Source organism: Amblyraja radiata, chromosome 23, assembly GCF_010909765.2.
Source record: "Amblyraja radiata isolate CabotCenter1 chromosome 23, sAmbRad1.1.pri, whole genome shotgun sequence".
In the NCBI taxonomy this organism is placed as follows: Eukaryota; Metazoa; Chordata; class Chondrichthyes; order Rajiformes; family Rajidae; genus Amblyraja; species Amblyraja radiata.
In genome coordinates this window covers 19,407,482-19,422,053 of record NC_045978.1, presented here as the reverse complement: position 1 = coordinate 19,422,053, position 14,572 = coordinate 19,407,482, and the positions used below count along the sequence as shown (strand labels likewise).

The 14,572-nt window shown below is 39.9% G+C and overlaps 1 protein-coding gene across 3 annotated transcripts in view; it reads left to right on the top strand.

The window, feature by feature from the left end:
• The window catches only part of rpn2 (ribophorin II), a 43,088-nt gene that overhangs the window by 496 nt on the left and 28,020 nt on the right, over positions 1–14,572 (top strand). For all 3 annotated transcript variants that reach the window (XM_033041671.1, XM_033041670.1, XM_033041669.1), the window contains exons 2-7: positions 3,083–3,270; positions 4,521–4,616; positions 5,300–5,475; positions 8,690–8,765; positions 9,822–9,956; positions 13,862–14,038. In XM_033041671.1, coding sequence (XP_032897562.1) covers positions 3,083–3,270; positions 4,521–4,616; positions 5,300–5,475; positions 8,690–8,765; positions 9,822–9,956; positions 13,862–14,038 — 848 coding nt within the window. The remainder of the gene's footprint in view (positions 1–3,082; positions 3,271–4,520; positions 4,617–5,299; positions 5,476–8,689; positions 8,766–9,821; positions 9,957–13,861; positions 14,039–14,572) is intronic.

The following is a 14,572-nucleotide window of genomic DNA, read 5'->3' as shown; positions in this document are numbered from 1 at the left end:
TAAGAGAAGGGTCTCGACCCTAAACGTTCCCCTATTTTCTCCAGAGATGCTGCCGGACCCGTTGAGTTACTCCAGCACTTTGTGTCTATCTAGGAGGAAGAGGAAGTCTGGGGTGTAAGATAGACACAAAATATTGGAGTAACTCAGCGGGACAGGTAGCTTCTCTGGAGAGAAGGAATGGGTGACGTTTCGGGTAGAGACCAAGGGTCCATTCATATGTACGTGGCCATGCTTCACTGGTCCTCTGAAAAATTCATATGGCCCTGCATGTCTGTATGATTGTGTAGAATATAGGAATCATAAGTTGTGCAACAAGCCAATATATGGCAGTGTCTGACCCTTATCGTCTAAATAAACTAAAGACCTCTTGACTATCACAAGAATGTTCTGAACTATAAAGGTTGTTATTTTATCTATTGATTAAGTGGAATGTGCTACTGAAGCTGATGGGGGACTGTGGGGGAAAATGTGAGGATTTGATATTTAAAAAATGCAAAATTGCATAACTAACAACATGAATTTCAATGTTCTTGCAAAAAATATATATATATTCTGGTCAACACTATCCTCATAAGCGAGGCGAGATCTCATTGAAACCTACTGAATAAGGCCTAGGTAGTGTGGACGGGGAAAGGATGTTTCTAGTAATGGGAGAGTAGAACCAAGGGGCAGAGCCTCAAAATAAAAGGACGTGCCTTTGGAATGGAGATGAGGCATTTCTTTAGCCAGAGGGTTGTCAATCTGGAATTTTTTGCCAGAGATGATGGTGGAGTTTTCATTGGATATTTTTGAAGCAGAGATTGATAGGTTTTTGATTAGTAAGTGTCAGTAGTCACGCATTGCCTAATGTGGCATCTCACTAAGTTCAGCAAATAGACAATTGGTGCAGTAGTAGGCCATTTGACCCTTCGAGCTAGCACCACCATTCAATGTGATCATAGCTGATCATCCCCAATCAGTACTCCATTCCTGCCTTCTCCGCATATCCCCTGACTCCGCTATCTTTAAGAGCCCTATCTAGCTTTCTCTTGAAAGTATCCAGAGAACCGGCCTCCACCGCTCTCTGAGGCAGAGAATTCCACAGACTCACAACTCACTGTGAGGAAAAAGTGTTTCCTCGTCTCCGTTCTAAATGGCTTACCACTTATTCTTAAACTGTTGCCCCTAGTTCTGGACTTCCCCAACACGGGGGACATGTTTCCTGCCTCTAGCGTGTCCAAACACTTAATAATCTTCTATGTTTCAATAAGATCCCCTCTCATCCTAAACTCCAGAGTATACAAGCCCAGCTGCTCCATTCTCTCAGCATATAACAGTCCTGCCATCCCGGGAATTAACTCATTTGCAATGTCCTTGCAAAGAATAGTTTGATAATCAAGTGCATTCGTTCATTACAAAGAGCTGATAAAAAATATCAAGTGACTTTGAACATATTTCTCCAATACTGCTGATAACTAAAATATTTGAAGCACTCTGTACTAAAAGCAACACATTAGTTACCATTTTTGGTAATGGGTGATAAATTCATTAATTTATGGATTTGAATTTTTTTTTAATGTAATTCTCCACATCAGTATAAACATTGCATTTTAAATGGTCTGCATTGATGGGTGATTTGCATTTCAATTATTCAGCATTCACAAAGATAAAAGGCAAAACATCTATTTTCTATGTGCAATCTAACCCTGTTCTGGTCTTTAATTGTTCTGTTCACTTTCACCTATTGTATATCATTAATAATGTCTTCAATGTCATTGAGATTAATGCATATTTATCTTCAATTTGCATCTCTCAGAATAAAAAGCAATATAGCAGAAGATTAGACCTTCCTTGTCTTCGCAGATCATGGTGCCAATCTAACTAATCCCAGATCCTCACATGGTCCATATCCCTTTATTCCCTAGAAAGATGCAAAGATGAAGTAATTCAGCGGGTCAGGCAAGATCTCAAGAAAAAGGATGGGTGACATTTTGGGTCAGATCCCTCTTTCAGACTTGACCAGCATCTGCAGTTGCTTCCTTCATTCCCTACCTGTTCTATCTAAATGCCTCTTGAACATTACTATTGTATCTGCTTCTGCCTCCTCCCCAGACAGTGCATTCCAGCTACGTACCACTCTCAGAATTAAAAAAATTGTGCGTATTTAAACTCTCCCCCTCTAGTCTTAAAGCAATGCCATCTTAATATGTCAACCCTGGGGATGAAAAGAATCTCACCATTTGCTCTTTGCCTTTTCATAATTTTACATACTTTTTCAGGTCACCTCTGCTCTAGAGAAAGCAATCCGAATTTAACCCTAACGGTAATCTGATTGTGGTAACCAGAACTGTGCATCAATGCTCTTTCGGGCCCTCTTCGACCATCTACATGTTCATTCAAATATATATATTATAAACAGAGATCCCAGTACTGTTCCTTGCCGAACATTACCCAGAGAGTTGTGAATCTATGGAATTCTCTGCCACAGAAGGCAGTGGAGGAAGCCAATTCACTGGATGTTTTCATCAGAGAGTTAGATATAGCTCTTAGGGCTAACGGAATCAAGGAATATGGGGAGAAAGCAGTAACGGAGTACTGATTTAGGATGATCAGCCATGATCATATTGAATGGCGGTGCTGGCTCAAAAGGCCATATGGCCTACGCCTGCACCTGTTTTCTATGTTTCTATGGTCACGGATCTCCAGTCAGAAAGCGCTCTTCCCCACTACCCTGTTTTCCAACTGTAACTGACCCAATGACTCAAAACAAAGCTTGATTTGTCAACTTGTGGGGTGATCTATTAAATATCACCACATTATTGAATTGTGCTGTTTTTTTAATGGAGCAAATCTTCTTCTTGCGTATGGCGTGCACAGCCTAAAGTTGTAGGTCACCTTGTTCTATTTGATCTTATTTGATTGTGTATGCCAGGATGATTGCATTCGTTTAAACAGTGCGGACCACGTGAAGGTTGCAATCTCCCACCCCAATGGAGCAAATAAATATCCATAAAATTGTTGAGCACGTTCCAGAAGAGATGTAGAAAACATATTTTGTACACTGTGAGCATGATCCAACTTACATTTTTTTCTTCCTTTTCAGGTTCAAGGATTCTGTTCACATTTGCTCTTCTGACCTTTACTGAGGCCATCACTCTTAAGCACTATTTGTCAAATACTGATTCTGAAAGATTAGCACAAACTTTGGAACAGCCTCTATTAAATTTGGAGAATGCCTATTACACCATAGTCGGCTTGCAAAAGCTAGGAAAACATGTAGCAGATGAAAAGGTAAGCAGTTGCACAAAATGTACGAACTAGTAAATTTCATGAATACATATGATTTTATCCCAGAACTGATTGGTTTCTCGTACACACTGCCTGAAGGAATGTTGAAGGCAGACTCTCCACAATGTTCAACTATGTAGATGAGCAATTGGTTTGCCAAAGCATAGAAAATTGGGCTAGCTCTTGCTTGCAAACATGCTTGCTTGCAAACTTGCTTGCAAACAACTTATTAGTTATTTATGTTATGACATCGGTTGGAAGCTGCATACCAAATCTTGTTGCACTGATGTGCAATGACAATAAAATATATTATTATTATTATTATTATTATTATTATGGACATGCTGGGGATTAACCAAAGGGTCTATCTGCTATGCAAGGCTGATTCTTGTGAGGTAATACACAAAAGTTTGCACAGATTCGGTATTTATAGTGCAGAAACATTTGGCCTAATAGGTCTGTGGTTAAGTTTATATCCCATTCCTCATGACCCCTTTGTCTAATGGGATCTGTTGCTTTTCCTTGAATATATATATGCTGTCCATCTCTATTGTTTCCTGTTGCATGGAACTTTACTTTCTAAGTATAAATATTTTCTCTACATATATCCCCTCTCGATCTAGTCTTGTCTGCAAGTGAAAGCATCTTCTCTACCTCTGCAGTATAATACCATTTGTTAATCCCAGACCATATGGGAAAAGGAATAGGTGATGTTTTGAAATCCCCCGACCATGACCCCACAGGCGAACACTAGGCCACCAGCTCCCAGAACCATTACTGATCGCATTACCTCTGGTGATCTCGCCTCCACAGCCTCCAAAGTTGTAGTTCCCCAGTCCCACACTGTTCACATCTTTCCTTCCTAAAATCCACTAACAAGATTGCCCTGGTAGAACCATTGTTTTTTCCTGCACCTACCTCACAGAACTCATCTCAAATACCTTAGTTTTAGAGATGCAGGATGGAAGCAGGCCCTTCGGCTCACCGGGTCCATGCTGGCAGGCAATCACCCATTCATACCAGTTCTGTTATCCCACTTTAGTGTTTTGCTCTCTAATTAAACTAGTCTGATATCCTAACACTGAGTGTTAGAGGTGAGAGTTTCCAGTTAATAGGAATTTGGGGACTCTCATAATTCAGCTGGATTGACAATTTTTAAAGTAACAATTAAAGGTATGCTTTATTAACAAATACAAAAGGAGGAATGTTATGTCCAATCGTGAGTTTATTTTCCTACATCTCTTTCCATTCAGGCAGCCTGTAACTTTTTGAAATCGCAAGTGGACATCACAAGTGTTGATTCCCTTTTTTATGCAGCTGAAGCAAGTCAAGCTCTACATGATTGTGAGGTAATGCAATAATTTGGTAATCTATGTTCTTATATAAACCGCATTGGAAATATTTCCAATCATTTGATTAGTTTCCTTAAGACATGTTTGCTTTTCATGTAAGGCTGCAGAGGTTTATTCCATGATGTCTTTTGCTGTATTGAAACAAGGATAATTCTAAGATTGGAAGGCAGTTTATAGTACTAGGATAATGATGTTATTAAATTGTAGTTATACCATTTCACTATTCAGTGACATGAGTTGTTAGCAAATGGTAACAATGATTTTGGTTTGATAATCTGTTTATTCGAAGTAAAGGCATGGAATTGGGTTTCATGCTAGTATGTTAAATATAAAGATTAGGTATTTATGTTGCAAGTTTATGTTGAGGGTCCTTTATTTCTTTGAGTAGTGAACAGTTGTGAAAGGAGGGATTGGAATTCTGTCCATCTTGTAGTGGTGAAAAGATATCCATGAATTAATAATTTAGTTCCTATCTGGGACAGTTAGTCAACATCAATTTTATGTTTAAGGGTGACAAACAACCTAAGATTGGATTCATTCCATGAGTATTTTCTTTTTTCTGAAAGATGGTGAAGGTGTGGTTCTAAATTGTTTGAAAAGTATGAGATGCCTTGAATGCCAGACACAAGCAAATGGACTAATAAGCAGACGCTAAATTCTCTTCCTCAATTCCTTTACAGATTTCAGTCAAAAATGCAACTAGAGATTATTTGTTATCAACTGTGAGTGATGATGCTTCAATTACCCAAATTTATCATGCGGTTGGAGCTTTGAGCAATCTTGGCCTTCCTCTGGCATCTCAGGAAGTTCTCAAAGCCCTTACAACTCACATTTCTAAAGATGATGCCTCCTTGGGGTATGGAAGCTTTTTTATTGTTGTTGTTGAATACCAATAATTTATAATTTGATATTACATAACGTCTTGTTATGAAGAATAAACATGCCCAGCTATCTTGTAAATAAACTACTTCAGCATTTGCATTTTCAAGAAAAAGGCTTTCATTTTAGCAAATGACATGGCACGGAAGGTAGCTTTTTGGCCCATTGTGTTTGTGCAGGCTCTTTGAAGGGACACTAATTATTTCCGCCCTTGCTCATCCACTTTTTGGAACTTACTGTTCATTCTACTTCCATGTTTGGATGATCAGTACATGATAAATGGCTGTATTTCCGTGTATTTGAATGCCTGGGCATGCATATCTCTGAGGATCTGTCCTTGACCCAGCACATTGATGCAGTCAATATGAGAGTCCATCAATGCCTCTATTTCTTAAAAGATTGAGGAGATTTGGTATATCGACAAATACTCTCAAACTTCTACATGTGTACAGTAGAGTGCATTTTGACTGGTTGCATCAGGGTCTGGTTCAGCAACTTGTATATAGGAGACACTGTCTCAAAAAGGCAGCCAATATTATCAAGGACCTACAGCGCCCTGGCCATGCTCTCATTTCATCGGGATAGCTCTCATCTGCTATCGGGAAGAAGCTACAGGCAATCCCCAACTTGCGTAGTAGGTGTGTAGGTAAATGACCTGTGTTATTGCAACGGGAGGATGGCAAGGGCTTCCCGTCAGTTTTGTAGATATAAAGGCATCACCTTGGCTCGTTGCTCTTCCACTCTCGGCCACAATCGGTGCGACACTGGGGAGGCAAGAGAAAAAGGGGGAGACTAACTCCCGGCCGAGTTGCCGGCATCTTCCACAAGGTGGAAGGTATCGGCATCTCTGGAAGAGATGGAGGGGGAGCAGCAGAGAGGACAAAGCGACGGGGCAGGTAGCTCCTGTCAGTGGCTGTGGCGTGAAGAAAGCACTGTAGGCTAGGTGCTACAATGCAAGCCGCAGCAGCCACGTCAACTGGACAGCAGCGGGTGAAAAACTGATCGCTGGTGCAGACCAGCAGCATCAGCGCTTAGTTTTAAGGTGAAATGACAAGTGCTGGAGTAACTCAGCGGACTGATTCAGTCTGAAGGGTCGCGATCCAAAACATCATCTATCCATGTTCTCCTGACATGCTGCCTCACCTGATGAGTTACTCCAGCACTTTGTCATTTTATAGTTCTTTGTTTCCACCTAGTTTTAAGGTGATTATGACTTGCGTAAGGCCGTTACAGAAAGTAACCCTTGCATAAATCGTGGAGTGTCTGTATAGGAGTCTGAAAACTAATGTCAGGGTTCAGGAACAGCTTCTTCCCAACGTCAATGGGTTATTGAACACTGCAAAGTCCAACTAAACTACAAACTGCTTTGATTGCACTAGGGTCTGCAGGTTTTGTTTTTTGCACTATATTGGGTTTTTATTGAACTTTTTTTAGTTTGTTTATTGTATTATCTATTGTGCTGTGTTTACTACCTGTTGTGCTGCTGCAAGTAGGAGTTTCATTGTTCCATTTTGGTACATATGACAAAACACTCTTGAGTCTCCAAATTTCAACCCAGGCTTTTGTCAAATAAACCCTCGTCCTCCAGTTGCAAATCTTCCTCCTCTCATCACTGCAGATATCTCAAAGACCTATGAGCTTCAAGATTCTTTATTGTTCAGAAAGGTCGTAGTGCATGGTGGCCAATGAAAGGTTTGTTTTTTTGGAGGAAGGTCATTGCACCAAAATGCTGCTGCATTTGAGGTCAAATTAGTTGTGTTGACTATTACAAGCCTTGCCTGTTATGCTCAAACCTTTCCCTCCACTGGTGCTACCCTTGTGCATGTAACGGTACAAATTCTAGAGTTGATTTCAAACTAATACTATAAGCAATTAAATGCTACTCTTATCGAACCTCAGATCCATGCCTTATGGTAGACACAAAATGCTGGAGTAACTCAGCAGATCAGGCAGCATCTCTGGAGAGAAGGAATGGATGACTTTTCGGGTCGAGACCCCTCTCTCCAGAGATGCTATCTGAACCGCTGAGTTACTCCAACATTTTGTGTCTATCTTTGGTGTAGGAAGGTCATTGGTTTAAAGGTCCATATGGTATTTCCCTGCCTTTTTGTTACCGTTGTTTTTTCTAAGAAATGTAATTGCTTAGCTCGCCTTGATATGATGTAACAAAAATAATTTCTAGACCAATAAGCTTTAAAAATACTTTTTATCAACTTCTTTCAATGTTGATTTGGATGAGGAATGCCTGTTACTCTGGCCTATCCTATACGGACACTAACATGTCATACTGAAATTTGATGCATACATACAAACACAATTCAAAATCATTCTCTTAATTTTATGTTTCAAACATTCAGGTTTGGTGCGTCAAGAATGTTTAACTGTCATATGCAACTGGAATGGAACAATGAAATTCTTGCAGCTTTGCAGCACATTAACACAGTGTACTATGTCAAATCATAGGTCAAAATAGCTGGCTTCATCATACAAGCTGGAACCAGACTAGATTGGGTACTTCCCATTTGCAAACATTATGTAAAAATGCAGTTTAGACACTTCCATTAGGCAGGATTCATCAATCCAAAAATTATCAGTATCAAGGTTTTTATAATGGCTTTTACAGATAAGTTAAATTAAGTACAAACCATGCATTCTAAATCATTCAATGCCCACACATTATTTAGTACATAGAAGTTTGAGCTGAAAATACTGTTGTAAATCTGCAGATATAATTGAGGCATAGACACAATAGCTATGGTTTGATCTGCTTCCATACTATCAAACACAGAAACCTGCCTTGTAGTTGTAAGAAAAATTCAGATTTCTCCAAAGGTAACTTAGAATGAATCGTAAAGTATATTGTCCAAACAAATTATACAAAATACAAGATTTATTTTGTAACCTCAAGCTCAAAAGTTTAATAAAACGTCCGTAATTCCAGAACTTCCTAGCCTTTTGACATACATCAATAGATTTCCTTTTCCTTTTACTCGTGTATTGAGATTACGGAATCATTAAATGGAATGTCTTCTGATCCTTCTGAGCTTTCTAATGTACACTAATAGTGTGAGGTGTAGGCTTGCGCTTGTACATTCCTTGCGGTTAAAAGTGAATGAAGACCATGTAAAATGCAGTTTTAATCTGTATGTATCCTTGTATTAGAAGGCTCATTATTTTTATGTTCTTTACAGAATTATAAATGCGTTGTTGGCAGCTTCTTACCTTTCTCAGCAGGCTGATCTGAGAAGCATTATGGAGGAAATTGAGGTAAATACTGTTTGAGGATACAACTTATTGAAACTAAATGAAAAAATATGAGGTTTTTAACTGGCAATCTCTGGACTCGATTTTGATGCTATATTGAAGGGATAATTAATTTAATTGGGCAATTTGAACTTTGACAATCTTTTTTTAACAGAAAATACTTTGCCAGAATGATTAGTAGTGAAAATAATGATGAACATCATAATTTATAATGCATAATTTGCTTATGTATATATATCTGACCATTTGAGTAGTTTTGAGTTTCATGAATGTATGGAAGTTGAGAGGTCATGTTGCAATTATATAAGATGTTGATGAGGCCACATTTAGAGTATTGTGTTTAGTTCTGGGCATCATGTCATAGAACAGATGTTGTCAATTTAATAGAAATCCGAAGGGAAATGTTTTTGCATAAAAGGTGGTGGGTGTATGGAATAAGCTGCTAGGCGAAGTAGTTGAGGTAGGAACTATTGCCTTGTTTAAGAAACATTTGGGCAGGTACATGGATAGGCAGATTTAGAGCGATATGGGCCAAACGCAGGCACATTGGACTAGTGTAGATGGGACATGTTGGTCAGTATGGGCAAGTTGGCCAAAGAGCCTGTTTCCATGCTCTATTAACCACATTTCTTTAAGTTAATTTCTTCAGACCACCCGATGTCAGACTTGTATCTCTTTGTTATTAATATTTAGTCTGCTGTTTAGTTTAAAGATACTGCGTGGTAACAGGCCCTTTGGCCCACCGAATCTCCACTAACCAACGATCACCCGTACACTGGTTCTATTCTACACACTCGGGAAAATTTACAGCAGCCAATTAACCTATAAATCTGCAATAAAATTTGAGTTGATTTACTTTTTTTTCATATAAATTCCTCATTCTGAATCTCAAACTTTTGGGTAGTGATTTGTGAATTCTGTAAGGGCAAATGTCTATAACCCAACCAGTTGTAATGCAGGGATTGTCTGTATAAGTGTTTTAAAATGATAGATAGCTCTTTGGAATAAAAGTGAGTTGGTATTTCACAATAGATAAATATGCTTTTCTTTCCTTAACAGGATCTAATTGCACGTCTTGATGATTTGGGAGGTATTTATCTTCAGTTTGAGGAGGGATTAGAGACCACAGCAATGTTTGTAGCTGCTACATATAAGCTCTCTGACCATGCTGGAATGGAACCAGCAATCAAAGAGGTAAGCAGGGTGAAGAATAAACCAGCATTTTGAAGAATGTCCAGTTTACTTAAAAAGAAAAATCCATTGATAGTACCATACTTGAATTTGCAGTATTTATGAAGATCATATCCGTTTTTACTTTGCATGCTTTCAGGAGTGGATTCCTCCGTCTGGTTTCTGAAATATTTTGTTTAAAAATACTCATTGCATGCAATATCTATGTTCTTGGAAGATGTATTTACAAATTAGTACTTACAAAATGTCATTTCATAATTATGCTTTCCTGCACCCTTCATCCAAAGAATTCAATTTTCTTCATTGTAGAGAATCAGATTAGTTTTGACTTTCTTTTATTATAAGGCTATTATTATACTGCAGGGCCATATAACCATATAATAACCATATAACAATTACAGCACGGAAACAGGCCATCTCGACCCTTCTAGTCCGTGCCGAACACATAATCTCCCCTAGTCCCATATACCTGCGCTCAGACCATAACCCTCCATTCCTTTCCCATCCATATAACTATCCAATTTATTTTTAAATGATAAAAACGAACCTGCCTCCACCAACTTCACTGGAAGCTCATTCCACACAGCTACCACTCTCTGAGTAAAGAAGTTCCCCCTCATGTTACCCCTAAACTTCAGTCCCTTAATTCTCAAGTCATGTCCCCTTGTTTGAATCTTCCCTACTCTCAGTGGGAAAAGCTTTTCCACGTCAACTCTGTCTATCCCTCATCATTTTAAAAACCTCTATCAAGTCCCCCCTTAACCTTCTGCGCTCCAAAGAATAAAGCCCTAACTTGTTCAACCTTTCTCTGTAACTTAGTTGCTGAAACCCAGGCAACATTCTAGTAAATCTCCTCTGTACTCTCTCTATTTTGTTGACATCCTTCCTATAATTAGGCGACCAAAATTGTACACCATACTCCAGAATTGGCCTCACCAATGCCTTGTACAATTTTAACATTACATCCCAACTTCTATACTCAATGCTCTGATTTATAAAGGCCAGCACACCAAAAGCTTTCTTTACCACCCTATCTACATGAGATTCCACTTTCAGGGAACTGTGCACAGTTATTCCCAGATCCCTCTGTTCACCTACATTCTTCAATTCCCTACCATTTACCATGTACGTCCTATTTTGATTTGTCCTGCCAAGATGTAGCACCTCACACTTATCAGCATTAAACTCCATCTGCCATCTTTCAGCCCACTCTTCCAACTGGCATAAATCTCTCTGTAGACTTTGAAACTCTACTTCATTACCCGCAACCCCACCTATCTTAGTATCATCTGCATACTTACTAATCCAATTTACCACACCATCGTCCAGATCATTGATGTACATGACAAACAACAGTGGACCCAACACAGATCCCTGTGGCACCCCACTCGTCACTGGCCTCCAACCTGACAAACAACCATCCACCATTACTCTCTGGCATCTCCCATTCAGCCACTGTTGAATCCATCTTGCTACTCCACCATTAATACCCAACCATTGAACCTTCTTAACCAACCTTCCATGAGGAACCTTGTCAAAGGCCTTACTGAAGTCCATATACACAACATCCACTGCTTTACCCTCATCAATTTCCCGAGTAACATCTTCAAAACATTCAAGAAGATTAGTTAAACATGACCTTCCAGGCACAAATCCATGTTGACTGTTCCTAATCAGACCCTGTTTATCCAGATGCTTATATATATTATCTCTAAGTATTCTTTCCATTAATTTGCCCACCACTGACGTCAAACTAACAGGTCTAGGGTTAGTTGCTAGGTTTACTCTTGGACCCCTTTTTAAACAATGGAACAACATGCGCAGTACGCCAATCCTCCGGCACTATTCCCGTTTCTAATGACATTTGAAATATTTCTGCCATAGCCCCTGCTATTTCTACACTAACTTCCCTCAATGTCCTAGGGAATATCCTGTCCGGACCTGGAGACTTATCCACATATACCTTCTGGGTGTTATTGCACTTTTCTATAATTGATATACTATCCTCCAATGTGTCTCTAATGTCATCCAGCTTGGTAGAATGGTACCTGCCAAAATCCATTTTTATTTATTCACTTGTATTCTAGGAAGGTGTGAAAAGTGGGTGTGGGAGAGGACAAAGATGGTGTAGAGGGGACAAAGGGACACGGGGTGTGGGTTCCCTGAAATTGGAGAATTCAATGTTCATGCCTTTGGGTTGTAGACTGGCCAGGCAGAATATGAGGTGATGTGCCTACAGTTTGCATTTGTCCGTGCCCTGAAATTGGAGGAGGCAGAGGGCAGACAAATTATGGGAATGGGAAGGCAATTAAAATGGCTGCCGATCAGGAGATGCAGATGACCACAGTCGACAAAATGCAAATTCTTGGCAAAACGGTCACTAATCTATGTTTGCTCTCAACAACTCCATCGTAGTGGCAGCCTCGCCAGCAGCTGTTAGTCCTTTCCCCCTTTTTGTTATTTTTAGTGTGTCCAAAAGTATGTTCTAAAGGTATCTTAGTCTTTTTTATGTGGGGGAGGAATAGGGGGAAACCGTTTCCCAGTCACTTACCTGGGCGGAGATGCGTCTTTTCTGTGTGTCGCATCTTCGTGTCCCCCCCCCCCCCCCCCTTGCGGCCTACCAACTGGATTGGCACGGCCTTTCCTACGGGAGACCGGCCAGAGCTTCAGCAGTGGCGCAGTACTGAATTATCATTGCGGAGCGGTGTTGGAGCTCTGGAGTGTTGGGCCTGCTGACTTTAACATTGTGGAGCTGTGGTTTGCGGAGTTTCTAGTTAAATGTTAAATTCTATCGTGTATTGTGTTCTTTTTATTTGTATGGCTGTATGGTAACTCAAATCTCACTGTACCAATGGGTGCATGTGGCAATAAATGTAACTTGAACATGAGGCCACATGGAGAGTTCTGAATGGAACAGACAAGTTTGGAGCTGGTGTGGGTAAATCTGTCTCACTTGAAGGGCTGTTTAGGTCTCTGAGTGGAGGTGAGAGAAGGGGTGTGAGGACAGGTATTGGACTTGCTATGGTGGCATGAGGAGAGTTGGGTGCAGCGGGGTGAACGAATGATGAAGCAATGGAGGGATTAGTCCCCGCAGAAAGCAGAAAGGGTTGGGGAGGGGATGATTGGCTAGATCACATTGGAGATTACCGAATTTTCAAAGAGGATAATTGGCCAAAACTAAGAACTCAACCTTTATTCTCTCTGTGAGGTAAGATAAGTGTGGGATATAGAGGCGATACAGACAATTTGTCATCCACAGAGGGGAAGGGAAGTTGTTTTTCTTGTAAATGGATGACATTTCAGATGTCCCAGGAGCCTTATTTCAAGAAGTGATGCATCAACTATAGAAACTGAGAAAAGTGGAAAGTGTCCTTCATGAGACAGGGTGGGGGGAGGTTTCATCAATATAGTTGTGAGAGTTGGTGGTTTTGTAGTAGATATTAGTGGAGAGTTTGTCGTCCAAGATGGGGACCCATCAAGAAAGAGAAGAGGTTTCAGAAATGGTCCAAGTGAATTTGAGGGCAGGGTGGAAATGAGTGGTGAATTTGACAAAATTGATGGGTGCAGGAGGTAGCTCTTGGATATCCACAACAAGCCTACCCCGTTATAGGTGATGTTCCCCCAAACTGGTGGTTGAGACTTTGTTAATTTTGAGGACGATCATATTGTGGACAAATTTACTCATAAAAATTAAGGTTTATGGTGTTACATTTTTGATTTGAGATAATTTTAAATCTGCAAACTTTGTTCTAGGCAATTTTTATTCATATTTTTGTGTACATAAAAGATATGCAGAATATTACTTTTGATTCTAATCCTCATGCTTTTAAGACACTAATGCAAACGTATTGTCAATCAACTTTTGGATGGTACAGCTAAATATCTAACATTCTATCTTTAAATTTCAGGATCAAGTCATTCAGCTGGTCAATGCCATTTTCAGTAAGAAATATTATGCCACTCTGTCGGAAGCTTTTAGCATTGCTTATGCGGCTGCAGCTTTGTCTCAGAATCATTATCACATTCCAGTTATTGTAGTACCAGAAGGATTAGCCTCTGTTTCACATAAGAACAACAACTTGAAGGTAATTTATATTACTTGATACTTTGAACTTCATTCAATTTGAGGACAATTCTGTTTCTCCAAATGCAGCAAATTTTCTCTTACTGAAATGTTAAAGATTTGAATCTGCTTTTGATATCTTTCCTGGTTTAAACAACTGTACCAAGAGTGCAATGATGCAACAGTAATTTAACTTTATGACTTATGAACCAGCCATCCATTCCTGTCCATGTCAACTGCAAGTATATTGTCAATTTCCTCCATCAGTAAGGGATATGGGGAGAAGGCAGGCACGGGTTATTGATAGGGGACGATCAGCCATGGTCACAATGAATGGCGGTGCTGGCTCGAAGGGCCGAATGGCCTCCTCCTGCACCTAGTTTCTAACCAAGCATTCAGTAGAATTGCTGGAGGAAATCGGCCGGTCGGGCAGCATCTGTGAAGGGGATGGGCAGATGATGGTTCAGGGGGAGGGAGTAGGGGGAAAATGCTGGGGGGGGGCTGGAAAAGATTTAAAGTGTTTTTTGACACTAGAGAATTGGAGAATTCAATTTTC